Here is a 24,275-nt window from a genome sequence, read left to right on the forward strand (position 1 = left end):
GGAGGAAACCAAGTGAGTGTGAAGGATAGAACTGAGAAGAAATGGAAGATATTTATTGAATTAAAGAAATCAATCATCAAAAACATGACAGTGTGTGTGGACTCGACTTGGTGAGGCAATTTGAGTGCATCATTGCTAGTCTGCACCATAACAGTCAGCTAAGGGTGATACAATAATATCTAAATGGCAGACATTTTGTCATGAAAATATGGAAACGCTGCTGATGGTGTGTTTGACGTAGCAGCTTGAACTCTCCAAGGTAATTGCTGTACATTATTAATAAAAAAAACAAAAAAAAACTAATGTAATTGTAATACATTCTATTGTATTGTTTCTTATTTTTAAAATGCAAGTTACATGTTAAAAGGGTGGTGATGGTGGTGTGTGTGTGTGTGTGTGGGGGGGGGGGGGGGGGGGGGCAAGCATAAATTGATTTGAGTTCATTTCAGTGGCAACAATGATTTAAGATACAAGTGATTTGCGTTAAGAGCTCGTAAGTTGAGGTACTACTGTACTTAAATCCTTATCTAACACAGAGACAAACTACAATAATCATGATTTAACAAGGATTTCAATCTGCGACAATTTAGAAACTCTTTTGAAATTTCAATTTAGAGTACGTTCTAATCGCAAAAATAATACCGTGCTACTTGCTATCTAACTGATTTTCTGGAGTTTACTTCCTCAAGTCTTTTTCCTCATCGAAAAAACAAAAAAGTGAACTAAAAAAAACATAAAAAATATATTTTTTAGGCTGCTTCCTAGTACACTGCTGTATAAGATGGCATTAGCGTGTGTCTGGTAAAGTATGAATGGAAATCAGGGGTTGTCTAGATTAAAGTGTGAGGGTCAACTTGTCCAACATTTACAGGTGATGAACCTGAGCCTAGCTGCTAATGTCAACATTTACACATTAACGACAAATGAAAGGAAAAGTAGTGCAGTAGATAAGTCAATTTGACTTCGTTGGAGGGTTCATTGTGGGGGCAACAAAAACAGGGGTCACAAAGTAGATGCGGCTAATGCGCCGCTTTTCCTCGGATGAACGAGGACAGACGTGGACTGCAGGACGTGATCGGAAGATTGTCAGCGCGGTCACATAAAGAGGGACATCACAGCCTCGTTACAAAGATGGAGTGCAGGAGAAAACCCATAAGCACTGACTAGACTGTCAATCAACACAGCACAGCCCTTGATGACATGATCAAACATTCATTCCAGGATCAGTGGAAGTAAATACATTGACATTGGATCGCAACATCATTTGACACCGCTGACATTTTTTTACTTCACGCCTCTATACGTCACATCATCTGGTAGAAAGCAATCATTCTGTCAGGAATTTGACCAACATTCTCTGCAAAATTGCACACGTACATGCTGATAGACCTTAGACATGTAGTGCAATGGAAACCATTTTCCCCCCATAAGAAATATTGGAAATAAAATAAACTGTCACCATCATATAAAGTAACTTGTATTAACTGTACAGACAATGGTTTGAGTTTAAGTGATTGTATAAAGAAGATCAAACCAAAGTATATTAACACTAAACTAAAATAAAACAAAATAGCTCACCCTTTGATGACAGATGACGAAGACGTGGCATGTAAGTGGAAAGGGAGGCTTTTTGCAGGTATCTTTGTGTCTGTCATAAAAGTGCAAAAAGGGTTAAAAAGTGTAAAAACTAATTAAATTAACTTTCACATGCATCTTTTAACATTCTTGTTAGCCATACAAATTGTAAAATGAATGATGAAAATGTAATGCGTCTAGCCTAATTATAAGTTTAATAGAACTATCGATTAATTTGTTTGATTAATCGAGTAATCAAATAAAACACACTTTCCTTAACATGTCTTTTAAGGAAATAGTTACTAATTAACAAGGATGTTGTCAGGACGCTTATTATATCTTCTTGTAAATGCACATAGCATTGAAATTACACTTCTGCCATTGGAGCATCACTAAACATTACTCATATTAAAAAAGTGGAAAAAGTAAAACAAAAAAAAGCCTGTGTAAACTAAAACTAATAAACACAGAACCAAACTAAACAAAACGACTCTGGTAAAGTATGATAAATTGAGTGACAATGTATTCGACAATTTAACACACGCATATTTGAAAAGGTGTCACTTAGAGCAAATGGGGGTACACGTACCCCTGGGGGTACTTGAAGGTATGCCAAGGGGTACGTGAGATTTTTTAAAAATATTCTAAAAATAGCAACAATTCAAAAATCCTTTATAAATATAAATAAAAACCTATCTTTTTTTCCAAATAGTTCAAGAAAGACCACTACAAATGAGCAATATTTTGCACTGTTATACAATTTAATAAATCAGAAACTGATGACATAGTACTGTATTTTACTTCTTTATCTCTTTTTTTCAACCAAAAATGCTTTGCTCTAAATAGGGGGTACTTGAGTTAAAAAAAAAATTCACAGGACTGATGTTGACAACAATGATGACAGACAAATGGTTTGCATTAACATACAAACTGTAGATGCCAACACGTCCTCACATGTGTTTGAATAAAACAATCGTTACGCAAGTCAAACATATAAAATAGCGTCAGCTACCAAAATAGAATTTCACTTTGTTTCTGCTTGTCTGCTGCTCTAAAATATGCAGGATGATTTCTGACAATGCTGCATCATTGATGTAGTGTTATTGTGCAACGCCAGCTTCATCTGACAGTGCAAACATTTCACCTCACTTTTAAACCATAGCAAAACCCTTCTCTCGTCTTCTTTGGGCCTTTAGCGTTATTTACACCTCGTCATTGTTTTTCTTTGAGCCATCGCTCTTTATCGGCACTCTGCTGTCCCGCCACACACACATGCAGGCACACGTTTTGAGTCACTAGAGAAAAGCGCTATATAAATATAATTCACTTCACCTCACTTCGCTTCTCTCACTCACACACATACACACACACACACACACGCACGCACGCACGCACGCACGCACACACGCACACACTCTTGTATCTGTAACCTTCTGGAGACCTCCGAAAAATGCCTACCTCTTTCGGACCACCCTTTCTAGATATATAAAGATTTGTATTTACAACATTAATAATATATACATACTTTGCAAATATAAATAAGGTAAGCTTTTAATTAATAATTTTTCTTTTGAATTTTTTGTTTGTACCGTATTTTTCGGACTATAAGTCGCAGTTTTTTTCATAGTTTGGCCGGGGGTGCGACTTATACTCAGGAGCGACTTATGTGGGAAATTATTAACACATTACCGTAAAATATCAAATAATATTATTTAGCACATTCACGTAAGAGACTAGACGTATAAGATTTCATGGGATTTAGCGATTAGGAGTAACGGATTGTTTGGTAAACGTATCGCATGTTCTATATGTTATAGTTATTTGAATGACTCTTACCATAATATGTTACGTTAACATACCAGGCACGTTCTCAGTTGGTTATTTATGCGTCATATAACGTACACTTATTCAGCCACCCTCATTTTTATTGATTTCACCACAAATGAGACATTCTCCATTAGATGCAATGTTTTTTCCGTATTGGGACCATGATTTGGGTCCTAACTTGTTCACCGGTCCTCCTATGGAAGGTACTTTTCCTTGTTGATGTCTCAAGAAGGATAGAAATACAAGAACACACACGCACAGTCTTGCAAAAACAATGTCTGCAAATTAATCAACTTAAAAGATAAAGTTAAAGCAGGAAAAGAACCAAACAGTCAACCTGAACATCAAAAACAACTTTAAATGAAATTTAGCTTCTGTTACACATCTTCAGGAGTGTATTGTTATTGTCTCGTTACATTCTTCATGTTGAAGCATACCAAATAAAGCTTAAGAAAAAGCAATTGTTGTTATTAATTTGATGCTTGCTGAATTGGCGTTTTCTGGAACTTTTTTTGCGTCATCAACAAAGTCGTTGCTCGTAAACGGCGAGATTACCTTTGAAACTGAAGCCTAACAAGTTCTCCCATCTTGTGGTCTAGTCGAGCTGCAGCAGGTCTTCGAGGTGGACTCCCTGGAGTATCTGCAAGCTCTGGAAACAGTGACGGACAAACTGGAGACCCGAGTGAACTTCTGCAAAGCTCATCTCATGATGATCACGTGCTTTGACATGGCGTCCAGACACCGGTAGACGGGCAGACGGAGGACACGGCCAGGTGGAGGATGACTATGAAGGATGAACTCACCTCACATGTCTCCTTCAGTTGTAAGTAAGCAGAAGGACGTCCAGATGGCGGAGGAGAGAGACGAATCTGCTTAGATTTATCTCACTGGGCTGCAAATAAGTAACTTTACCTTAGGAATGTATGTACCACCATACTGCCATCTTTTTTTTAACGTTAATACGGACAAAGCCGTAAAAAGGTGTGACCATTTTGGAAAAGCACTTTCAAAAACTGTCAGACAAAAGTCTGATATCGTTGTGCAGTTCTTTAAAAACAAAAAACGACCAAGGGGACGAATACATATGATGATAAAAAAGTGCCTTGTTAACAATTGAACAATACTATTATCTACATACTGCATAGTATGGTGCTAGCATAGTGAAAAAAAGATTAGTGTCTTTGAATTCATTGCCATAATGTGATGTATTACTGTGGGTCGTTGTTTCCATATATGGGCACGCATACAGTGCAGTAGACAGTGTGTTTGCAGGTCATTGGTCGTGAGACTTAAAATAACAAAACAGTCCAGAATGTGAACGCCAGCTTATTTACAAAAGGGACCAAAAATATGTGTGTGTGAAGTTTACTATGGAGAAACTTCAGCACGTCGTGTTTAAACAGGGACATGTACAAGCCAGGCTGTGTTCACACTTGTAATAAAATAACAATAATAAAAGATACATGATGCGCACAGTAGGTCTAATTTGCTGAGCATTCACTAGATCAAGAGTTTTTCTAACTCAGTGACCCAAATATAAGACGACCCTTCTTCAGAAAGACCAGTTATTGTAAAAAACAAAAAACAAAATCAATGTCAGTGAAATAATTGGTGGAGTACAGAAAAAAAAAAGATATATCAATGTCTTACCCTCTTAACAGTTAGAAATTAGCATTATAACCTAAGCGTGCTCAAGAAAATCGATTCCCATCAAAATAGCGATTCTTATTTATTAAGATTAAAAATGTATTCATAATTTACTTTAAAGATGGACAATAATAAAAAAGAAACATTCAAATTCTTTAGAATATATTTTACTCGCTGTGCGTGTATGTAATGCTGTACGTCAGAAGCCTGTAACTTCTTTTGGAAAAGGTTCTATTATCATTTTTTTTTCCCCCCACAAAAGATATTGCGAGAATCGAATTGAATGGAGAATCAGACCCCAAGAAATGGTTGTAAGAGTCTTATCCCCATCATGCTTGAAGACTTCAGAAAAAGCAGGTCTCTGTACACGACTGCGTCTCTCCAGGTCACGAGTTTGTGTGAGTGACAGGAAGAAAAGCTTTGCCTTGCTGTGGGAATTAGTTTTTGTCATTACTTGTTATTTGCATGTAAAAATTTATTGGCCACTGAATAGAACACAACTCGTCCTCGTCAAGACCTTTTTTTGGGAACAAATCTTTCATCTTCGTGTCCATGGAAGGACACACACGTGCACTAAAGATGACGTCACAAGCAGTGCAGTGGGTTTGCGGAAGTAAACATGGCTTAAATTCTTGTCGGTCTTAGTCCTGGCGCATCTGTAGCAATTTGGGAGAGTTTGAGCAACATTTTCTCAAGCGAATTAATTCCCATAGGAAATTAAGAAGGAAGAGGACAACAATTGTCGCAATTGCAGTTTGTGGGGTACTTAAAGTCTCTTCCGTTAAATCAGAGCCAAGGTTTTTTTTGCTTGTTTATATATTTTTAAAGGGACTATGCACTTTGATGAACACAATAACACATGATGTTGTGTAAATATGTCACTTATAGCAAAGATGAACATTTCCATCCGCAGTCCCTTAACATAAATACAATAAAAATAGATAAACACAAGCCATAGCAACAGTTACAACGGAATGGTTTTGTTGAAATACTTTTTGCATGTTTGTTCAATTCCAAAATAACTTTTTTCACCGTTTTTGGCTCATTCGTTCTTCTTGCAACCTGCTGTAATGGATCGGATGAGCGAGACCTGAAGGTTCAGACTAAAGTCGCATCGGATATCGGATTTTGACCACATACAAATTAGGCCTGATTTGAAGAAACCGCAACTGTACTAGTCACACTAACAGGGAAATAATCAGATCCAGGTCACATTATGGCAGACGTCTCTAACTTGCCATATATTGTGGCCCTCTACTTAACTTCATAGTTGAGGGTAATTGCGGCCCGTGCACCCTGATAGTTCAATATATTACTAGACACTAACAATAATAACGGTACAGTACAACACAAAAATGACAGCACAACAAACAACACAAAGAGCAACTTCCATTAAGCAAGCAGTAATGTCTCTGACCATCTTTTGGAGATGAAATAAAATTACACAAATTTTACATTAAATTTAACATTCATGAGGCTTTAAGGCCAAATATAGCTTATATAGCTGCAGGTAGGAGGGTTAAAACATAATTCTGAAGTAAATACTAAGGGCCTGATCTACTAAGATCCATATACCACGCACTAAACAGCTAATGCAAGCTATAAAATTGCATGTACTATTCATGGATGTGTTGCATGTGATCTACTAAGACTGCGTGTACATTTGATAACTGGTGCAGAACACCTTGTTTAAATGAGGTTTTTGCGTGTAATACGCGGCTTTCGCCATGGAGACACTCATTTACTGCACACTCATGTCATCGTGCTCTTACCTGTGGCGTTTTGCTATGTTTTGAAACATGCAGCAGACATGCACCACTTTTGTATGGGCACTTTAGAAGCAGTACTGCGGTGGCTTTACAACAGAACCCACTTTTTTAGCGCTGAAGATGCGCTAATGGGAGAGGCTGGCACTAACTGTGAGCCTGCCTTGGAATGTTCCAGGCGTATTGCAATACGTTTTTTACATGTTTATGGAAAAAAGATTGTCATTAAAAAAATCTGCAGGCACCTAAATGCATATATTTTTTACATCAGTCCCTTAAGTGATCCAGCAGATATACAATTATAAAATTATATTGCTGAATATTTTTTATTTTTGACATCCATATATGTTGACACATATACGTAGGCTGGAGCTGCAACGAGATTGCCTCTTTTCTCACAGCTATTTCTGTCAAAGGCCAGTTTGCACGTCCTTTCTAGACATACTAAATACAATATTGACGGAAAAACAGCGACCGCAGAACAGTTTTAGTCTTGATAAACAACACTTTGTGTGCAAAATGATTACATTTGCATTTTCTCCTCCCAGTATTGTGGGCGTTCTGATGATCAGCATATATTCTACATATTCATGAAGACAGACACGCTAAATGGGTTGCGCTCTCCGCTAAGAGACACAATCCTCTGCGCACCAGCTAAGCTTAAAAGATCAGCATTGCGTGTGCTGTCAAGTTTGCACATGTTTTGAAACACACAAACCTTGAGTAGATCAGGCCCTTAGTGCGACCCAGCCTCAGTCAGACTCTACGTCCAGTGACCCCCAGGTTATTTGAGTTTGAGACCTCCGCATTACGGGAAAAAAAAAATCTGAATTGACCTACAGAGACTCTTGTTTTCCAGCAGGTCACTGTGTCACAGCTGCATCTCTCCGAGTCACGTGTGTATACGTGTGTGTGTGTGAGAGTGACAGTGAGAAAAGCTTTGGGAAAGTTTTTTGATGCCACCTCTCAATTTGCATGCATAAATATCTTGGCCCCAAATAGAGGATGGGATATTTTCTAGGGACTGTATTACACTTTGCAATAGGCAACAAAAACTCCAATCTGCTTATACTGTTTTAAACAGGAGTTTTAAACACTCATGAAAATCTTCTAACATCCATTTTTAGAATCCCAAACAAAGTCAATATACCGCACTTTTGACGCTTTGGTGGTCATTTTAGCGTTTGGGGACCAGACTAAATGTGACTAAATTTGACAAGTGTGAGCGCAGCCTGTTGCTTTTTTTTTTTGTCTAAACAGCACATCATGACCAAACTCCTGTAGGGCTCACTTATACAGTATATACATTATACTAGTGTCTCTTTTTACCTTATACATCCTTCTACCACCCCCTCAAACGGATGTGATGTCTTTTACTATGTTCACAAAGCAGTGAGACATTTTTGCAGTGTTATTACATCCACGTCTGTTATTTGTATCCGTGTTCCATTTTTAAAAGAATATGAATGATTTGTCAATGTGTGTATTTTATATCAGAGTTGAAAGCAGTCTGTGTATTTACCTCTTCTTGGGACACATTCAGTCCAGATGTGCTGTTGTTTCGGCAAATTTGCTGGCATGATCCTCCTTCACGACATCATGGATCTGCAAAACATCAGCCAATCAAGTCCTTGTTGGCCTTTTAATTAAGATTCACAATTAGAGTACGCCTCAGAAAGCTATAAATTGTAGTTATACATGGAAGCAGGTGGTAGTTCATGACTATGAGGTATTGCATTGTTATTGTATTACTGGGACAAAGTTGCAAGTTCTCTAAATCCAGGCAAAAGGCAATAGTTTGCAGAAAGTGTAGTAATGCAAACCATAAGTAGAAATATTCCGTGTTTAAAAAAAATAGATATATTAATATATAAGTAAACAAAAGAAAGATAACAGCTAAATTAGGAAGCACTGAGGTCTGTAGTGTTCCACGTCTTTGTAAGATGGTTTTATATTATTCTCTCTGGTGCTTGACATCTTTATCACCTTCATGTTTGTACAAATATAAATATCTGAATGAGGAGGAAAAAAAACCTTTAAATTGCTTCTTGGACATTATCACATCTTTGCTAAGTCACATTTGTTCCTTTTGGTGTTAAATGTATTCCAGATTGGATGTCGAAAGTCATTTACGGCATGGCAATTAAAGTCATGTGGTGTAAAAACTAAAAGTATGTTGGATAAAATGTCTCCATGATGTGTTTATAAACAGAAGGTGAATGTTTTCTATTTTGTCTTTCATAGTGGATAAAAGTATTTATTTGAGATTATTAAGGTTTATTTATTCAAATATCATTTTTAAAATTACTATGCATTTAAGATGATATATGTTGCTGCGCCCATTACATACAGTATATTAAGTACAGTAAAGACCAAAATTATTCATACCCTGGCCATTACTTTAGCCGCTGTTATACTGGTCTTATTTTAGCTTTTAAACTGGAAATGACACAAGCAAATAGCAAAAGACTTGTTCACACCCCCTTTTAGTAGCTTATTTTTCGGAGTATAAGTTGCACCGGAGTATAAGCCGCACCTGCCGAAAATGCATAATAAAGAAGGAAAAAAACATATATAAGTCGCATTGGAGCCCAGCCAAACTATGAAAAAAAACTGCGACTTATAGTCCGAAAAATACGGTACTTATTTTGGAGCAAAAATACACAGGTTACATTTGCAAAGTGCGTTTTAGGGGACATTATTGCATGCACACAAAATAAGTCAAATTAAATATAAAAAACGCCACTAAATACAACAACAAAATGGGATATTGTATCAGTCAGTGCATTGAATTCAATTATTAGTACTTTTTAAATACAAAAAAACTATCACGCATTAGCTGTCTATGGAATATGTTCATGTAATTTCTAACTAGAGATGTCCGATAATATCGGCCTGCCGAAATTATCGGCCGATAAATGCGTTAAAATGTAATATCGAAAATTATCGGTATCGTCTTTTTAAATTATCGGTACCGTTTTTTTTGTTTTTTTAATTAAATCAACATAAAAACCACAAGATACACTTACAATTAGTGCACCAACCCCAAAAACCTCCCTCCCCCATTTACACTCATTCACACAAAAGGGTTGTTTATTTATGTTATTAATATTCTGGTTCCTACATTATATATCAATATATATCAATACAGTCTGCAAGGGATACAGTCCGTAAGCACACATGATTGTGCGTGCTGCTGGTCCACTAATAGTACTAACCTTTAACAGTTAATTTGTACAAATTTTCATTAATTACTAGTTTCTATGTAACTGTTTTTATATTGTTTTACTTTCTTTTTTATTCAAGAAAATATTTTTAATTTATTTATCTAATTTTATTTTATTAATATTTTAAAAAAGGACCTTATCTTCACCATACCTGGTTGTCCAAATTAGGCATAATAATGTCTTAATTCCACGACTGTATACATCAGTATCGGTTGATATCGGTATCGGTTGATATCCATCCATCCATCCATCTTCTTCCGCTTATCCGAGGTCGGGTCGCGGGGGCAGCAGCCTAAGCAGGGAAGCCCAGACTTCCCTCTCCCCAGCCACTTCGTCCAGCTCCTCCCGGGGGATCCCGAGGCGTTCCCAGGCCAGCCGGGAGACATAGTCTTCCCAACGTGTCCTGGGTCTTCCTCGTGGCCTCCTACCGGTCGGACATGCCCTAAACACCTCCTTAGGGAGGCGCTCGGGTGGCATCATGGGACTCCTGAGGCAGCGGACAGGTACCGACAGGCCAAGCGGTGTGCGGCTTCAGCGGTCGCGGAGGCAAAAACTCGGACATGGGAGGAGTTCGGGGAAGCCATGGAAAACGACTTCCGGACGGCTTCGAAGCGATTCTGGACCACCATCCACCGCCTCAGGAAGGGGAAGCAGTGCACTACCAACACCGTGTATGGCGAGGATGGTGTTCTGCTGACCTCGACTGCGGAAGTTGTGGATCGGTGGAGGGAATACTTCGAAGACCTCCTCAATCCCACCAACACGTCTTCCTATGAGGAAGCAGTGCCTGAGGAATCTGTGGTGGGCTCTCCTATTTCTGGGGCTGAGGTTGCTGAGGTAGTTAAAAAGCTCCTCGGTGGCAAGGCCCCGGGGGTGGATGAGATCCGCCCGGAGTTCCTTAAGGCTCTGGATGCTGTAGGGCTGTCTTGGTTGACAAGACTCTGCAGCATCGCGTGGACATCGGGGGCAGTACCTCTGGATTGGCAGACCGGGGTGGTGGTTCCTCTCTTTAAAAAGGGGAACCGGAGGGTGTGTTCTAACTATCGTGGGATCACACTCCTCAGCCTTCCCGGTAAGGTCTATTCAGGTGTACTGGAGAGGAGGCTACGCCGGATAGTCGAACCTCGGATTCAGGAGGAACAGTGTGGTTTTCGTCCTGGTCGTGGAACTGTGGACCAGCTCTATACTCTCGGCAGGGTCCTTGAGGGTGCATGGGAGTTTGCCCAACCAGTCTACATGTGCTTTGTGGACTTGGAGAAGGCATTCGACCGTGTCCCTCGGGAAGTCCTGTGGGGAGTGCTCAGAGAGTATGGGGTTTCGGACTGTCTGATTGTGGCGGTCCGCTCCCTGTATGATCAGTGTCAGAGCTTGGTTCGCATTGCCGGCAGTAAGTCGGACACGTTTCCGGTGAGGGTTGGACTCCGCCAAGGCTGCCCTTTGTCACCGATTCTGTTCATAACTTTTATGGACAGAATTTCTAGGCGCAGTCAAGGCGTTGAGGGGATCCGGTTTGGTGGCTGCAGGATTAGGTCTCTGCTTTTTGCAGATGATTTGGTCCTGATGGCTTCATCTGGCCAGGATCTTCAGCTCTCACTGGATCGGTTCGCAGCTGAGTGTGAAGCGACTGGGATGAGAATCAGCACCTCCAAGTCCGAGTCCATGGTTCTCGCCCGGAAAAGGGTGGAGTGCCATCTCCGGGTTGGGGAGGAGATCTTGCCCCAAGTGGAGGAGTTCAAGTACCTCGGAGTCTTGTTCACGAGTGAGGGAAGAGTGGATCGTGAGATCGACAGGCGGATCGGTGCGGCGTCTTCAGTAATGCGGACGCTGTATCGATCCGTTGTGGTGAAGAAGGAGCTGAGCCGGAAGGCAAAGCTCTCAATTTACCGGTCGATCTACGTTCCCATCCTCACCTATGGTCATGAGCTTTGGGTTATGACCGAAAGGACAAGATCACGGGTACAAGCGGCCGAAATGAGTTTCCTCCGCCGGGTGGCGGGGCTCTCCCTTAGAGATAGGGTGAGAAGCTCTGTCATCCGGGGGGAGCTCAAAGTAAAGCCGCTGCTCCTCCGCATCGAGAGGAGCCAGATGAGGTGGTTCGGGCATCTGATCATATCGGTATCGGTAATTAAAGAGTTAGACAATATCGGACATCCCTATTTCTAACCCTTTAGAATGGTGCAAAATATTGTATTTAGTCAAAATTGTCGGCTAAAAACATATTTTAAAACGTCAAAAAAAGAAAGGATTTGTTTTCCCCAAATACAGTACTTATAACACAATGTCTTACAGTCTTTGACACTTTCTTGTGCCATTTCCAGCCCATTCAACAAATAAAATATTCACTTTACTCCAACTTTGTCATGCCATGACTAGATTGTACACATCGTTGTATGCAGTTTTTTACTTCCTTTGGTTTATTTTGTGAATTTAGCGTTTTGTCTTTTCTAAGACACATTGTACTGTATTTAACAGTAAGGCCTTGAGTGCCAACAATGCATATCTCCAACGTGAAGATGCTATGTGTGAGATAGGTTTCATTAGTCAGCAATACGTTTTCAACAGTCTGATGTCAACTTTCAGGAATAATGTTTTCTAATAAGTGATTGATTGCGAGAATGCGAGGTACTTCAAATGAACCGCAAACTGACACATAGCATCTTAAATTTGGGTGGGTGATTGCAAGTTGATGATGATTGGACATGGACAAACCCAGCAGGCACACAACGTTGAGAACTTGTTGAATTAGGTCCTGAAGTTGAGCAACTCAAACATAACGTTGAAACAACATGCTTTTTGACAACGTTTAATCAATGTTGGGTTCAGAAGTTGTTTGACCATTGAAATGTGGTCATTTCCCAACCAATATTGTACAACACAAATACGTTGAAACAACATGCTTTTTGACATTTATTCAATGTCAGGTTGTGACGTTGATTTGACCTTTGAAATTTGATCGTTTTCGAATCAACTAGGTGGATCCAACGTTGAACATCAACGTTGTCTCAATTTACAAATACAACTATTTTGCAACGTTGTTTCAAAATCAGCTTTAAAAGAACATCTATGTATAATCAACATTGTATCAATGTCTTGTGCCTGCTGGGAATGTTCACCCATTTACAAAAAAAAGTCAGTCGTTTACTTTAATTATTTTTAGTTGTCACATTGTTTTAAACAGTTTGTCAATCGTAAGTGCCAATCTGTCCTGCGGAAAGAATGAAGTCAAATATGTCATAAAGGAGAGGATGGGAAACAGAAGTATGTGAAGTGTGATATTCTCTGTGCATGATTCAAGGCTTTGACAGTGTGTTGCTGGAGGAAGGTGATGAGGGGAATGTAAATAAAGGTATGTATTCAACCAATCTGAAATGTGCTTTGCCTTCTTGATATACAGTAGAGCATATATGTCTGCAAACATTTTTTTTTTTTAAGTATTGGAGGCATTGATGCTGCAAATTAAACCATGTAAAAGTGCTTTAAATAAGCACTACTGGAAACACACCATTTTGTGTCTGTAGCTTGAGTGCTAATGAAGAGGCGTTCACTTTGTACACATACACTGTATTCAGGGCCATCTCTCGGCTTTTTATGGCCTGAAACAAGATTTTTTTTGTAGCCTCCATTTTGTTTTTTTATATTCCTTATTATTGTGAAACCCTAATTATTGTAAAACAGCAATGCCCAACATACACACTCTCAGTATGTTCACATGCATCAACAGACTACTGCTTAATCAGAATAGTTTTTTATTGCCATTGTTTGAGAACGGGTTCACAAACTAGGAATAGTTCTTGGTGCAATGGTGCAACATAAAACACATATAACACAGAATAGGTAATAACATGAGCTGTAAATGAGCTATCAGATCTTGTTATTGGTTCATGTGTCTGATGGCCGAGGGGTAAAAACTGTTCAGGTGGCGGGAGGTGTGGGTCTGGATGGACCGTAGTCTCCTGCCTGAGGGGAGAGGGGAGAATAGTTTGTGTCCAGGGTGAGAAGAGTCAGCTGTGATCCAACCCACACGCCTCCTGGTCCTGGAGGAGAACAGGTCCTGGAAGGATGGGAGCCTGCAGCCAATAACCTTCTCAGCAGCACGTACCATGCGCTGCAGTCGATGCTTATCCTGGACTGTGGCGCCGGGGAACCACACGGTGATGGAGGAGGTGAGGATGGACTCGATGATGGCTGAATAGAAGTGCACCAGCATCTTGGTCGGCAGCTTAAGTTTCCTCAGCTGCCGCAGGAAGTACATCCTCTGCTGGGCTTTCTTTTTGAGGGAGCTGATGGTTGGCTCCCACTTGAGGTCCTGGGTGATGGTGGTGCCCAAGAAACAGAAGGAGTCCACAATGGAGACAGTGGTGGGGCTGTGACTTTCCTGAAGTCCATGATCATCTCCACTGTTTTCTGGGCGTTCAGCTATAGGTTCTTGAGGCTGCACCAGGACGCCAGCCGGTCCACTACTTAATTCAGTTGAAACTATCTTAAAAAAAAACAACACAAATACACGTAACACATTATGTGGGTGTTGGACATTTTTAAAGATATGATTAACATATCTAGATGATGTTGTAAACCAGGCATGTATACACTCCCGTCCATCTATCATTGTTAACTATGTTCTATACGCACGTGTCAGCATACTGGCCAACCTTGAGACCTCCGAATCCGTTCATGAATGAGTATATCTGTTTTGCCACGGTGTTCAATGGAGAAGCCTGATCTACAAAATGTGCAGGCAGTATCCCCCTTCCCCTTCCAGCTGTCCTGGATGAACTGACATTATTTTTTTCCAATCATTTTGGAACTTGCAAGCGTACTTCTTCTTACTCGTCGTCGCCATGTCTCTTCTTCGTTCTTCTGCTTCGTCTCTGTTATGTTTTTGGACATTACTACCTGCCGTGGTTTTGAAGCAATGCATGATGGGAATCCGGATGTTGTGTGTCAGTGTATTAACGTGCCGGCTGGAATAAAAACACGCTGAGAAATAGCTCCGTGCCTGCCTACTTTATGGGTTATAGATAAACCTATGGATAACGGAGACATATATAATAGTCTCCTTTTCAGGTGAGAGAGGACGCTAAAGGCAGTGCCTTTAAGGCAAGCCCCCAATATTGTTGTCCGGGTGGAAATCGGGAGAATGGTTGCCCCGGGAGATTTTCGGGAGAGGCACTGAAATTCGGGAGTCTCCCGGGAAAATTGGGAGGGTTGGAAAGTATGCGTGTCAGTCTACCCAACCTGGTAACCCAAAAGCACAGTAGATGGCACACTTCATGATCAAAAAGTCTACAATATTGACATGTTTATGTCTCATTAATGTTTTTCATAAAGCGCTCGTACGAATGGTGTCATTAGGACTTTTTGAGGGAGGCTAAAGGCTTCCTTATAGTGATTGGGTTGATTAAAAAAAGATCAAGTTTGGGTTTTGTCTTTGTTTCTACAAAAAAGTGCGACAAATTCCACATAAAGGACACAGAATATGAGTTTTAATTATTGTATAACATGTCGTTATTCACTTGAATGATTATAAATATGTCAAATTTCACTTTATCTCATAATGTAAATAGAGATTATCGGATTAATGTCGGATTATCATCAGTGGATAATTATCATAATACATCATTATTATATATTATTAGTGCATTTACTGTGGGTTAAGCCTTCCCTGTCTTTAAGGAGTAGTGACACCTCTGTTTTGAGCTTTAATCAAGGGTTTTTGAACGCACCACAGTTTTTTGCTATGCGATGCAAAAGTGAAACTTAAACCAGAACTAATAATTTCTTGCTTTGATTAAAAGTCCAATCTTGAAAAATTTCTTATTTTAGAAATCAAATCTTCCATTTTTAGGGCGAAAAAGCATCACAGTTTGCGAGAAGCATAGCAGTTGTTGTCTGTTGTTTTCTTTTTGCAAATCATTGTAAACTATTTTTATTTACGATTTACACAACGTGCCAACTTCACTGGTTTTATACAACAATTTTTCTCAACAAAAAATTAGAAATACAAGCTCAGAGAAATATATTATTTAAAACATTTGTATGCATGTACTAAAACACTTAAAACATTGAGTATATCAATGTGGAACTAAATTATGGAATGAATTAAGCAAATAAGTTAAACAATGTAGTAATATGATCCTGTTCAAACTAAGAGTGTTTAAAAAGTACAAAGAAGAAGAATTTTGATGAACATCTTGAACCTGATTGAAAATGGGATAATAATCATCTCATATATGAACCATAACTCACTTAACTATTACTAAGAGATCTGTTGTATTCATTGATGTAAATTGTGTTACAAAATTAGGACAGGAAGTGAATATTTGCTACTAAATTGCTATGAATTGGAAAAGGGGTAGGATTAAATAAGCTCTGCTTCTTCCTACTCCTTTTCGAACATGTAAATGGGTAAACTATATAATATATTACTTGTAATTGCATACATGTTCGAAATAAATTCAAACCAACTTTGACATCAAAATTGATTTGATTTGGACATTTTTTTAAATTTTTTATATATTATATATTTGATGGATTCAAATGCAAGAAAAATATCTTGAACTATTTACAAAAGCCCAAACCAAGACCATGTAGCCCCCCAGAGTGTGTATGCCACCGACGGCCCAGACTTTAACTACCTGTATACAACACAGTCCAGGGTAATAGATTACACATATCACACACTGTACAACAACGTAACTTTAAGGAGTGAGACAAGACACAAACAATAGCAAAACTAACATAGCTATGTGCGCTAAGGAAAAACAAAATGATTCAAACTTACATTCTGTGGATGACTTACACAAGGTTGGCGGAGCTTCAGCTTTCATTTTAGGATGTGGAGCGAAGCCTGCTTTTTTTTTTTTTTTTTTACAAAGCTGTCCTCAGTTAAGTGGTGGGTGTATGGACGGCGGGATAATGTCTAGGGCAGATCAGAGGCAGTATCAAGCCCATGGGGAAGGAAGTTTTGCCCTCATGATGTCATAAAACGCCAAAAGGGAGCTTTGAGCACCTTTTCTCTCCACAGAGGAGCAAACAAGAGAAGGCTCTGGGAACACATAGTACTGTTAGAACATCTTTAAAAAGTCAATTTGCATATTAATGAGCACACAGAGAAGAAAAGCAACTCAAACTTGTGATCCTTCTATTTATTGACACACTGCTGAGATGTCTCCGTCATTGTAGAGACACCATCTTTTCTGAAGACATAATGGGTTTTAACTTGCAGACTAATACAGGCAAAAGCAATGAAATTGTGCCCATTTTTTGGATGGAACATGGCCCTGTGCTGAAAAAACAAATGAAAAAGAGAAAGTGTATCATTTAATGTATTCTGAGTGAGAAAAAGAGGGTAACAGGCAGTGAGAGAAAAAAGAGCGATGGCAGTAAATCACGTTTAATGGTCGGTATGAGGTGATGGGAGAACAAGTGAGATAATGTTTAGAAGGGAAAAAAATGAGTATTTGTGATGTTAGAGGAAGTTGTACTGTGATGTTTCTATTACATATCTTTTTTTCAGTTTCACTTTGCACTTCATGTATTCTACTCATCTGCTGCTGTAAAAAAAAAGGTGTTTGATTTACTGTATCATAACCATCGTGTCACAACAATCGCAACTTTCATGTACAAGAACGACAACATTGTAGCTACAGCTGTTCTTTTGTACCTCAAGTTATTATCATTAAACACATTTAATTAAAAAAAATACTGCAAGTGATCTATAAAGAAAAATAAATATACATACACACATTTGAGTGTAAAAGTAAAACAAACTGTATAGTAAATTCTATAATTAATGCTTCAACTAAATTACAGTGAGTGTCTTATAGTCGCTAAATAACTGTTGAACTCTTGAATTAAAGTAGAGTCAAACAATTTTGCCATAGAAGCTGTGGCTGTAGGCAACCTCCTGAAGTAGATTTTGTTATTAACATAGGAGTGCATCAGCATTAGGCAGCTTTATCTACTTGAAAACGTTATCTACTTTCTGGGACTGCTTCACCATAAAGGACTATTGGAAAGAGATACACCAAGCTCTACAGGATATTTTCAAACGTGAAATACCCCTCTAAGTAAAACTTTGTTTTTTGGACATGTACCTCAGGATTGGCTGAAGAAAGATAAACACTTAATGAACATCCTACTGGTGGCTTGTAAAAAGACCATTACTAGGAAATGGATATCCCAGGAGTGCCCAACTTTGAAGACAATGGACATATATAAAATGGAGAAGATAACTGCCTTTATTAATTATAAATTGGAGAAATTTACTTCATACTGGGAAAATTGGGTCAACTATGTCACGCCCCATAAACCTGACTTTAATTTTTCGAATTAGTGATTGTACTGCAAAAAGAAAAACAAACAAACAAGGGATTACTCCCTATATGTGTATATGTATGTATGTATATATACATTTATATATGTGTATGTGTGCATATATATATATATATATATATATATATATATATATATATATATATGCATCTGTTTATATTTTATTTTATTTCTGACTATTATTGTTAATGTATCATTATTTCTTTTTTTTCTGTTTATTTAATCGATGTATTTGTAGATACTACTTTGTTTTTTTGTTGTTTCTTTCTTTTTGGGGGGGAGGGGGGTTGGGTGGTATGGGTGGGATATAAACAAAAATATTTTGTCATTTAGGGCAGACAATAGATATATGATTTATGTGAATATGATGTAATGGATAGGAATGTCTGATGCTGGATGTCAATAAAAAAAAGAAAAGAAAAAAGAAAACTTAAAAAGGTGTTACTCAGCTGTGAATGTCATGTTTGTTAAACGTGTTGACAATGGACTCATCAGCAGTATAAATGCTGACTCAGCACTTTACTCCTGACGACTATTAAAACATTGGTTTTGTTGCTGCTATAATGTGCGATATACATGTTAAATGACCACATGGTGAAAAAGTGCTGTTTTCCTATATCACTGTAAAAACTCTTTCAGTGGTATTGTCCATTCTACTTTATTTTTAAAAGTATATTTATTCCAATAAATCAATTTATTTTTATTTTTAGAGTTTTTGAGTTATCTCTAAGTAAAAAGTGTGAATATTTTCGTAACTTAATTTTTTATGTGATAAAATTAATTTTATTGGACTTCCAACATAAATTGATTTAGCAAAACTCAGTTCAAAGGTTTATATCAGACCTAAAACGTCAGGCCCCGCCCACCTGCATGCAGCTGTGGAAGAACAAGCCCAGACACGTTTCTTCACGGAGCCCAAGGAAAACACTTTACCAAACTCATGTAAGTAACAATTTATATTGTTAAAAGTCAGTATTTGCCAGGATTTAAATGTATACATTTTCAAAAGCATGGTTCAATGTTATATTTAGTTTACTACTTTTCCCGCCGACCACCATTTCGAATGTGCTCTTACCACCAACAGCTCATTAACTTCAACCAAACATTGTTTATAGCTGTGAAGTTTATAATTAGCCTTTTCTTTGCGTGGTAGTTTAATATTTTATTCTTAAGTTTATAAGCAGCCACATTAGAGCTGCTTAACTAGCTTGCATTAAAAGTTGCTAGCATCTAGCTAGATACACTTGACAGAGCTATCTGAAGCCCCCTCAGACCTGCTGTCCGTGCACACTCCTAGGCAAAACGCTACTCTTGTAAGAATAACACTCATTGTGTAAGTCTCAATCTCAACACCCCCCCCCAAAAAAAATCTCACCAGTAGTCACCATTTAAAGGGTACATTTTCAAATTTTTCTTCCGTGGGGGCATGCCCCCAGACCCCCCTACTGTTGCTAGGTTACCAACTTAGACCATCGTGGCTACAAAAAAATCTAGAGGAAATACTGCAAATGAGTATATTAGGGTGTAAAAAAAAAAACGATATAAAGGGCTCTCATCAGGCTTATATATCCAAGAGGTTAGACATGAACCATAACTTGTCTTTTTTGTTCTCTCTCTACAATGACAGATGGGGTGGCCCTGTAAGTTGTGCAGCACTGTTGTACCAACCAAGAGTGACATTTTAAAGCATTCCAGACTGCAACATGGGACCTTTGGACACAGCCATTCCTTGCCTTGCATTCATGTAGGTTGCCCATGCTCTTATACATCTCTTCGCTCTCATCTGTCAAGATGCTAGACTTCTCCTCTCTGACACCACCGCCAGAGAGTCTAGCTCCACTCCCACCACGTTACTGGCCTTCTCTATCAACTTGTCCAGTCTGTTTGCGTCCCTCGCTCTCAGCCCGCTGCCCCAGCAGGCCACGGCGTACAAGAAGGCGCCTGCCACCACCGACTCGTAGAATATCTTTTATTCTATTCTATTATCATTTTATTTTTCCTGACCAAGTTTCCATTGTGACTTGGACATGACATACTAGACTCACTTTTTGCCTGAAAATGTATACTAATACCCTTAATATCAGTAACGGTCAACATTTGCTGTCTTACAGATTAATGAAGCGTTCCGAAGGTGCACTGCTGTTCCACTGGAATCAACATTTATGTCCCAACTGGACAGGTACACGCCAAAGCTCCTGGAGCTCTTCAGTGCAAAAGAAGGAGTGACTGCAGCGCATCAAGAACTTGTTGATGGAACTGATACAGGTGGGTTAAAAGTGGTTTAAAAGTTTAAACTGAATTTGTAATCATGCTCTAATAACGGTATCACAGATTTGGAGTAAAATTGCCAACAAAATTCATTTATTTATTATTATTCTCTTAACTCTAGGACCCAAGTGCCTCTGCAGTGAAGAAGAGAGATGTGACTGTGAGATGCCTCATAGAGTACATGGGAGAGAGTGGACAGGAGATAATCTCTGACTACTGTAAGTATTGTTTAAAAGCAGGTTTGGATCAGTCTGATGTACAAGCTTAAATTGGGTTTACTTTTATGTGAACTGACTGAACCAGCAGTTGTCAGGTGGAGGTCGAGCATGCAGCTAGTTGGCAAGAGCCCCAGGATAGCCAATTAGCATAGCACCACAGAGTGATGCCTTTCTGTCTTGTGTTTCTGTTTGCCCTAAAAAAACAAAAAACAATGCAAACAAAAAATACTCCCCTTAAACAAGCATTAAAACATTTACTCTATATATATATATATATATATATATATATATATATATATATATATATATATATATATATATATATATATATATATATATATATATATATATATATATATATATGTACCTGTGTATATATATATATATATATATATATATATAACATGTTACTGTTAGTTTGTTTTAATTTCTGGTGGTTCTATTCAGGTTTTTTATATGCAAATTAGAAATGCCAATAAAAAACATGTGGCTGGAAATGCATCTATTGTACCAAGTTTAATGTACAAGATCTCAAATTAGAATTCAAAAGTTTTCAAAATGGTCTTTACAAAAGTAATCATTATTTGAATTAAATCACACAACGTATATTACTGTAAATATAAAATTAGATGTTTGTTTTTTTAATTACTGTTTTTTTATCTCAAAGGGAACTGCAGAGACCACTGTTCATGAGGACCTGGAAATGAAGAATATGAGCATCTACATCTGTCGTGAGCCAAATGCAGTAGGAATCATCATTGAGGGAGTACCAGTCCTTACTCATCTTGGAAACCTGGTCAAAGCATGCTGCCTACTTCTGGGGTTGACGTATGCACTTAATCTTGAGTATCCATCCAAACTTTCCAAAACATTTGAGGTGTTTCAAAGACTTTTTGTGGGACTTGACACACTGCGCCCAAAACCAACCCCCAAATTCATGACTCTCAAAAACAAGCTTCTAGCTTAGGCAGTGAGCCATGACTGTCAGCTTGCACTTTTGAACAGCTATTTTCTTGTGTCTGTTCAAAATCATTATACATTGTTCATTGAGTGGAATCCTTCAGAATGTTGTAACAGTTTGTCCTGTTCAGGTTTTATACAAAGCTCCAGGTCATCGTTTCTGGTGTGTAAATTAAGTTTTTTTATGTTTTATACACACTAAATTGCCCCACTGTGAAGCTCCAGCTGGTCAGAAGGAGGGATCTGTGAGTTGTTTAAGTTAAAATGTTTCAAAATATACACACTGAAAGACACTACAGTGAAGGTGTTCTGCTTGTGAATTGTTGCAGAAGTACAGATAATCTTAATGTTAAATTGTTTTAGCAAGAAACTGTACTGTGAATGTTCTAAGTAAAACTTTAGATGCTGAGGTCATGCATTCTTTTATGCACTAAATACTGATGTTCTTGACTGTTAATACTGTCCAGCTTATTGACAGGTTTGGATATGGCTTGTGAAAATGTTTTAACATGTATACGGTTAAAAAAAGAAAACTACTGTGAAGGTGTTCTATACAGCACTTTAAAAAGTTGAGGTCATGCATTCTTGTATAATATGGATGTTGACTGTTCATACTGTCCAGCTCATTGCCACTGTTTTTATATGGTAATGATTTAATAAAGGTTGGAATTTGATATGTCTTGATTTTTTTTATTATTATTCTAAGTAATTATTTTAAGCAGTTTCCATTTTCAAAACAAAGAAAGGGTAAGTTGGTCAAAATTAATAAAATTGAGTACAAAAATAATTTTTTCATTTAAATGTTACTTATTTTAATTAAGTCTTGTGTGTTTAATATGCTGATGTTTTTTTACATTGATTTTACTCAATTTCTTGGCTTTTTCCGTAAACGCAACTTAATCTTTTTGCATAAATCGAAATGCATATTATTAAGTTCTACTTACTCAAAATACGAATTAGTTGACTAAACTAACAAAAATTGCTTGGAAAATGTTGCCTTATTTTTATTGAGTTAGATCTAGGCAACAGTTTTTACAGTGTACTTTGCCATGCACTCCAAATAATTATTTCAGTTAAAAAAATTGTCATTAGTCCAAAAAATTTAATTTATTAATGAATTTTTATTAGTTTATATTAGAACTGTAAATGTATTGCATTAAGTAATGAGATTACTCACAAGAAGTTATCGCATCAATCATGTGAAAACATACATTAATCACGCAATTTATTTTGAGCGTGCAAGCTCCTTTACCTTAATTGCGGATAGTTACTTGAAAGGCGGCGTGCGTTGTTATATGGTCAGTGATCAAGGCAATGCATACACCAGTGCAAAGATCAGTGAAGAGACACGTTGGACAATTTCACTTCAAAATACACCCTGGCGGAACTTTAGATAAAACTCTTAGCAAGTTTTAAAAATATAACATTAAGTGCAATAAAGTAAACCACTTTTGAATGTTTTTTTTTTTGACACTAATAGAATTACTTTGTGTCAAAATATTGGGGTCCAATTTATAATATGCAAGGAATTAATTGACTGAGATTAATCAAAATTCACAGGTGTGATATAATCTAATTAACAACAGCAATAGTTTTTAAATATAGTGAGTTCTCAATTTTCGGGAAAAATGCTATTGTCTAATATCCACCTCTTTGCGGTTCAAATAAATAAGCATTCCAACCATAATTACAGCATTTATTGTAGTACTCAAAATGAATAATTATGCTTATGTAACATGCATTCACACCTGAATAATCCAGACTTTTTTTTTTTATGTAGAGAGCACAAAGTGTCAGAAAAGCCAAACTTTTTATTTGTTATGTTAAAACAAACACAATGTCAGTGTAATCCTCACATAACCCTTAAACACACAATTTTTCTCTCCCAGAGGAAATGTTGTCATCCCTTTCCTGCAAAGAGGCATCGTGTGTGTGTGTGTGTGAAGCATTACCACATTCCAACACAGACCCTGACAGAAGAAGCCACAAAAACAGGGATTACGGCAGGAAGTGCATGTGTGATGGATACGTGGCGGGAGGAAGATGGATGTTTTAAGTGGCTGACTGTAAAAGAAACACACACATATTGGATGCATTCCCCACAATGGTATCTAACATAGACAAGAACACACGTGCAGAAAGAACAGTAATGTCCTTTTGGCATCACACCAAAAATATGTGCCTTAAAAAAATCACTTTTCAAGTTCTGCTGACGTTTTACTGTCTTTACTGTTGGTTGATTGTTATTGACCCATCTCAAAGCGACATTCTTCCATCTTCTCCAACAAATCCGCCACTAAAGGGTGATCAATACCGTGAGTGATCTGTAGGATTGCAAAAGCCTGGTGGACAAAACAGACAAGTAAATGCTTTAAAATGATTGACTTGTTGAAAGAAAATTGGGTTAACTATAATGTCAAGAAATAACACACATTGTTGCCTACATTTCTATT

The 24,275-nt window shown here is 37.9% G+C and overlaps 2 protein-coding genes and 1 long non-coding RNA gene across 4 annotated transcripts in view; 2 read left to right on the forward strand and 1 right to left on the reverse strand.

Moving 5' to 3' along the window:
• Positions 1-10,272, forward strand: part of kif26ba (kinesin family member 26Ba) — a 168,754-nt gene extending 158,482 nt beyond the window's left edge. Inside the window, exon 28 of the mRNA XM_061964360.2 lies at positions 4,002-10,272. Within this exon, the coding sequence (XP_061820344.2) occupies positions 4,002-4,150 (149 nt within the window). The 3' untranslated portion in view covers positions 4,151-10,272. The remainder of the gene's footprint in view (positions 1-4,001) is intronic.
• Positions 10,273-19,258: 8,986 nt separating this feature from the next.
• Positions 19,259-22,496, forward strand: LOC133608337 (uncharacterized). Its single transcript, XR_009815564.2, has 5 exons — positions 19,259-19,318; positions 20,004-20,120; positions 20,488-20,641; positions 20,766-20,862; positions 21,530-22,496. It is a non-coding gene; the product is annotated as an uncharacterized lncRNA (long non-coding RNA).
• A 1,119-nt stretch (positions 22,497-23,615) lies between these two features.
• smyd3 (SET and MYND domain containing 3) overlaps positions 23,616-24,275 on the reverse strand; it is a 136,998-nt gene continuing 136,338 nt past the window's right edge. Inside the window, exons 12-13 of one of the 2 annotated variants that reach the window (XM_061964362.2) lie at positions 24,037-24,164; positions 23,616-23,886 (exon numbers count right to left, since the gene is read on the reverse strand). In XM_061964362.2, the coding sequence (XP_061820346.2) occupies positions 24,066-24,164 (99 nt within the window). In that variant the 3' untranslated portion in view covers positions 23,616-23,886; positions 24,037-24,065. Of the gene's footprint in view, positions 24,165-24,275 lie in introns of both variants that reach the window. The other variant, XM_061964361.2, reaches the window with a different exon arrangement.

This window comes from Nerophis lumbriciformis, linkage group LG06, assembly GCF_033978685.3.
Source record: "Nerophis lumbriciformis linkage group LG06, RoL_Nlum_v2.1, whole genome shotgun sequence".
In the NCBI taxonomy this organism is placed as follows: Eukaryota; Metazoa; Chordata; class Actinopteri; order Syngnathiformes; family Syngnathidae; genus Nerophis; species Nerophis lumbriciformis.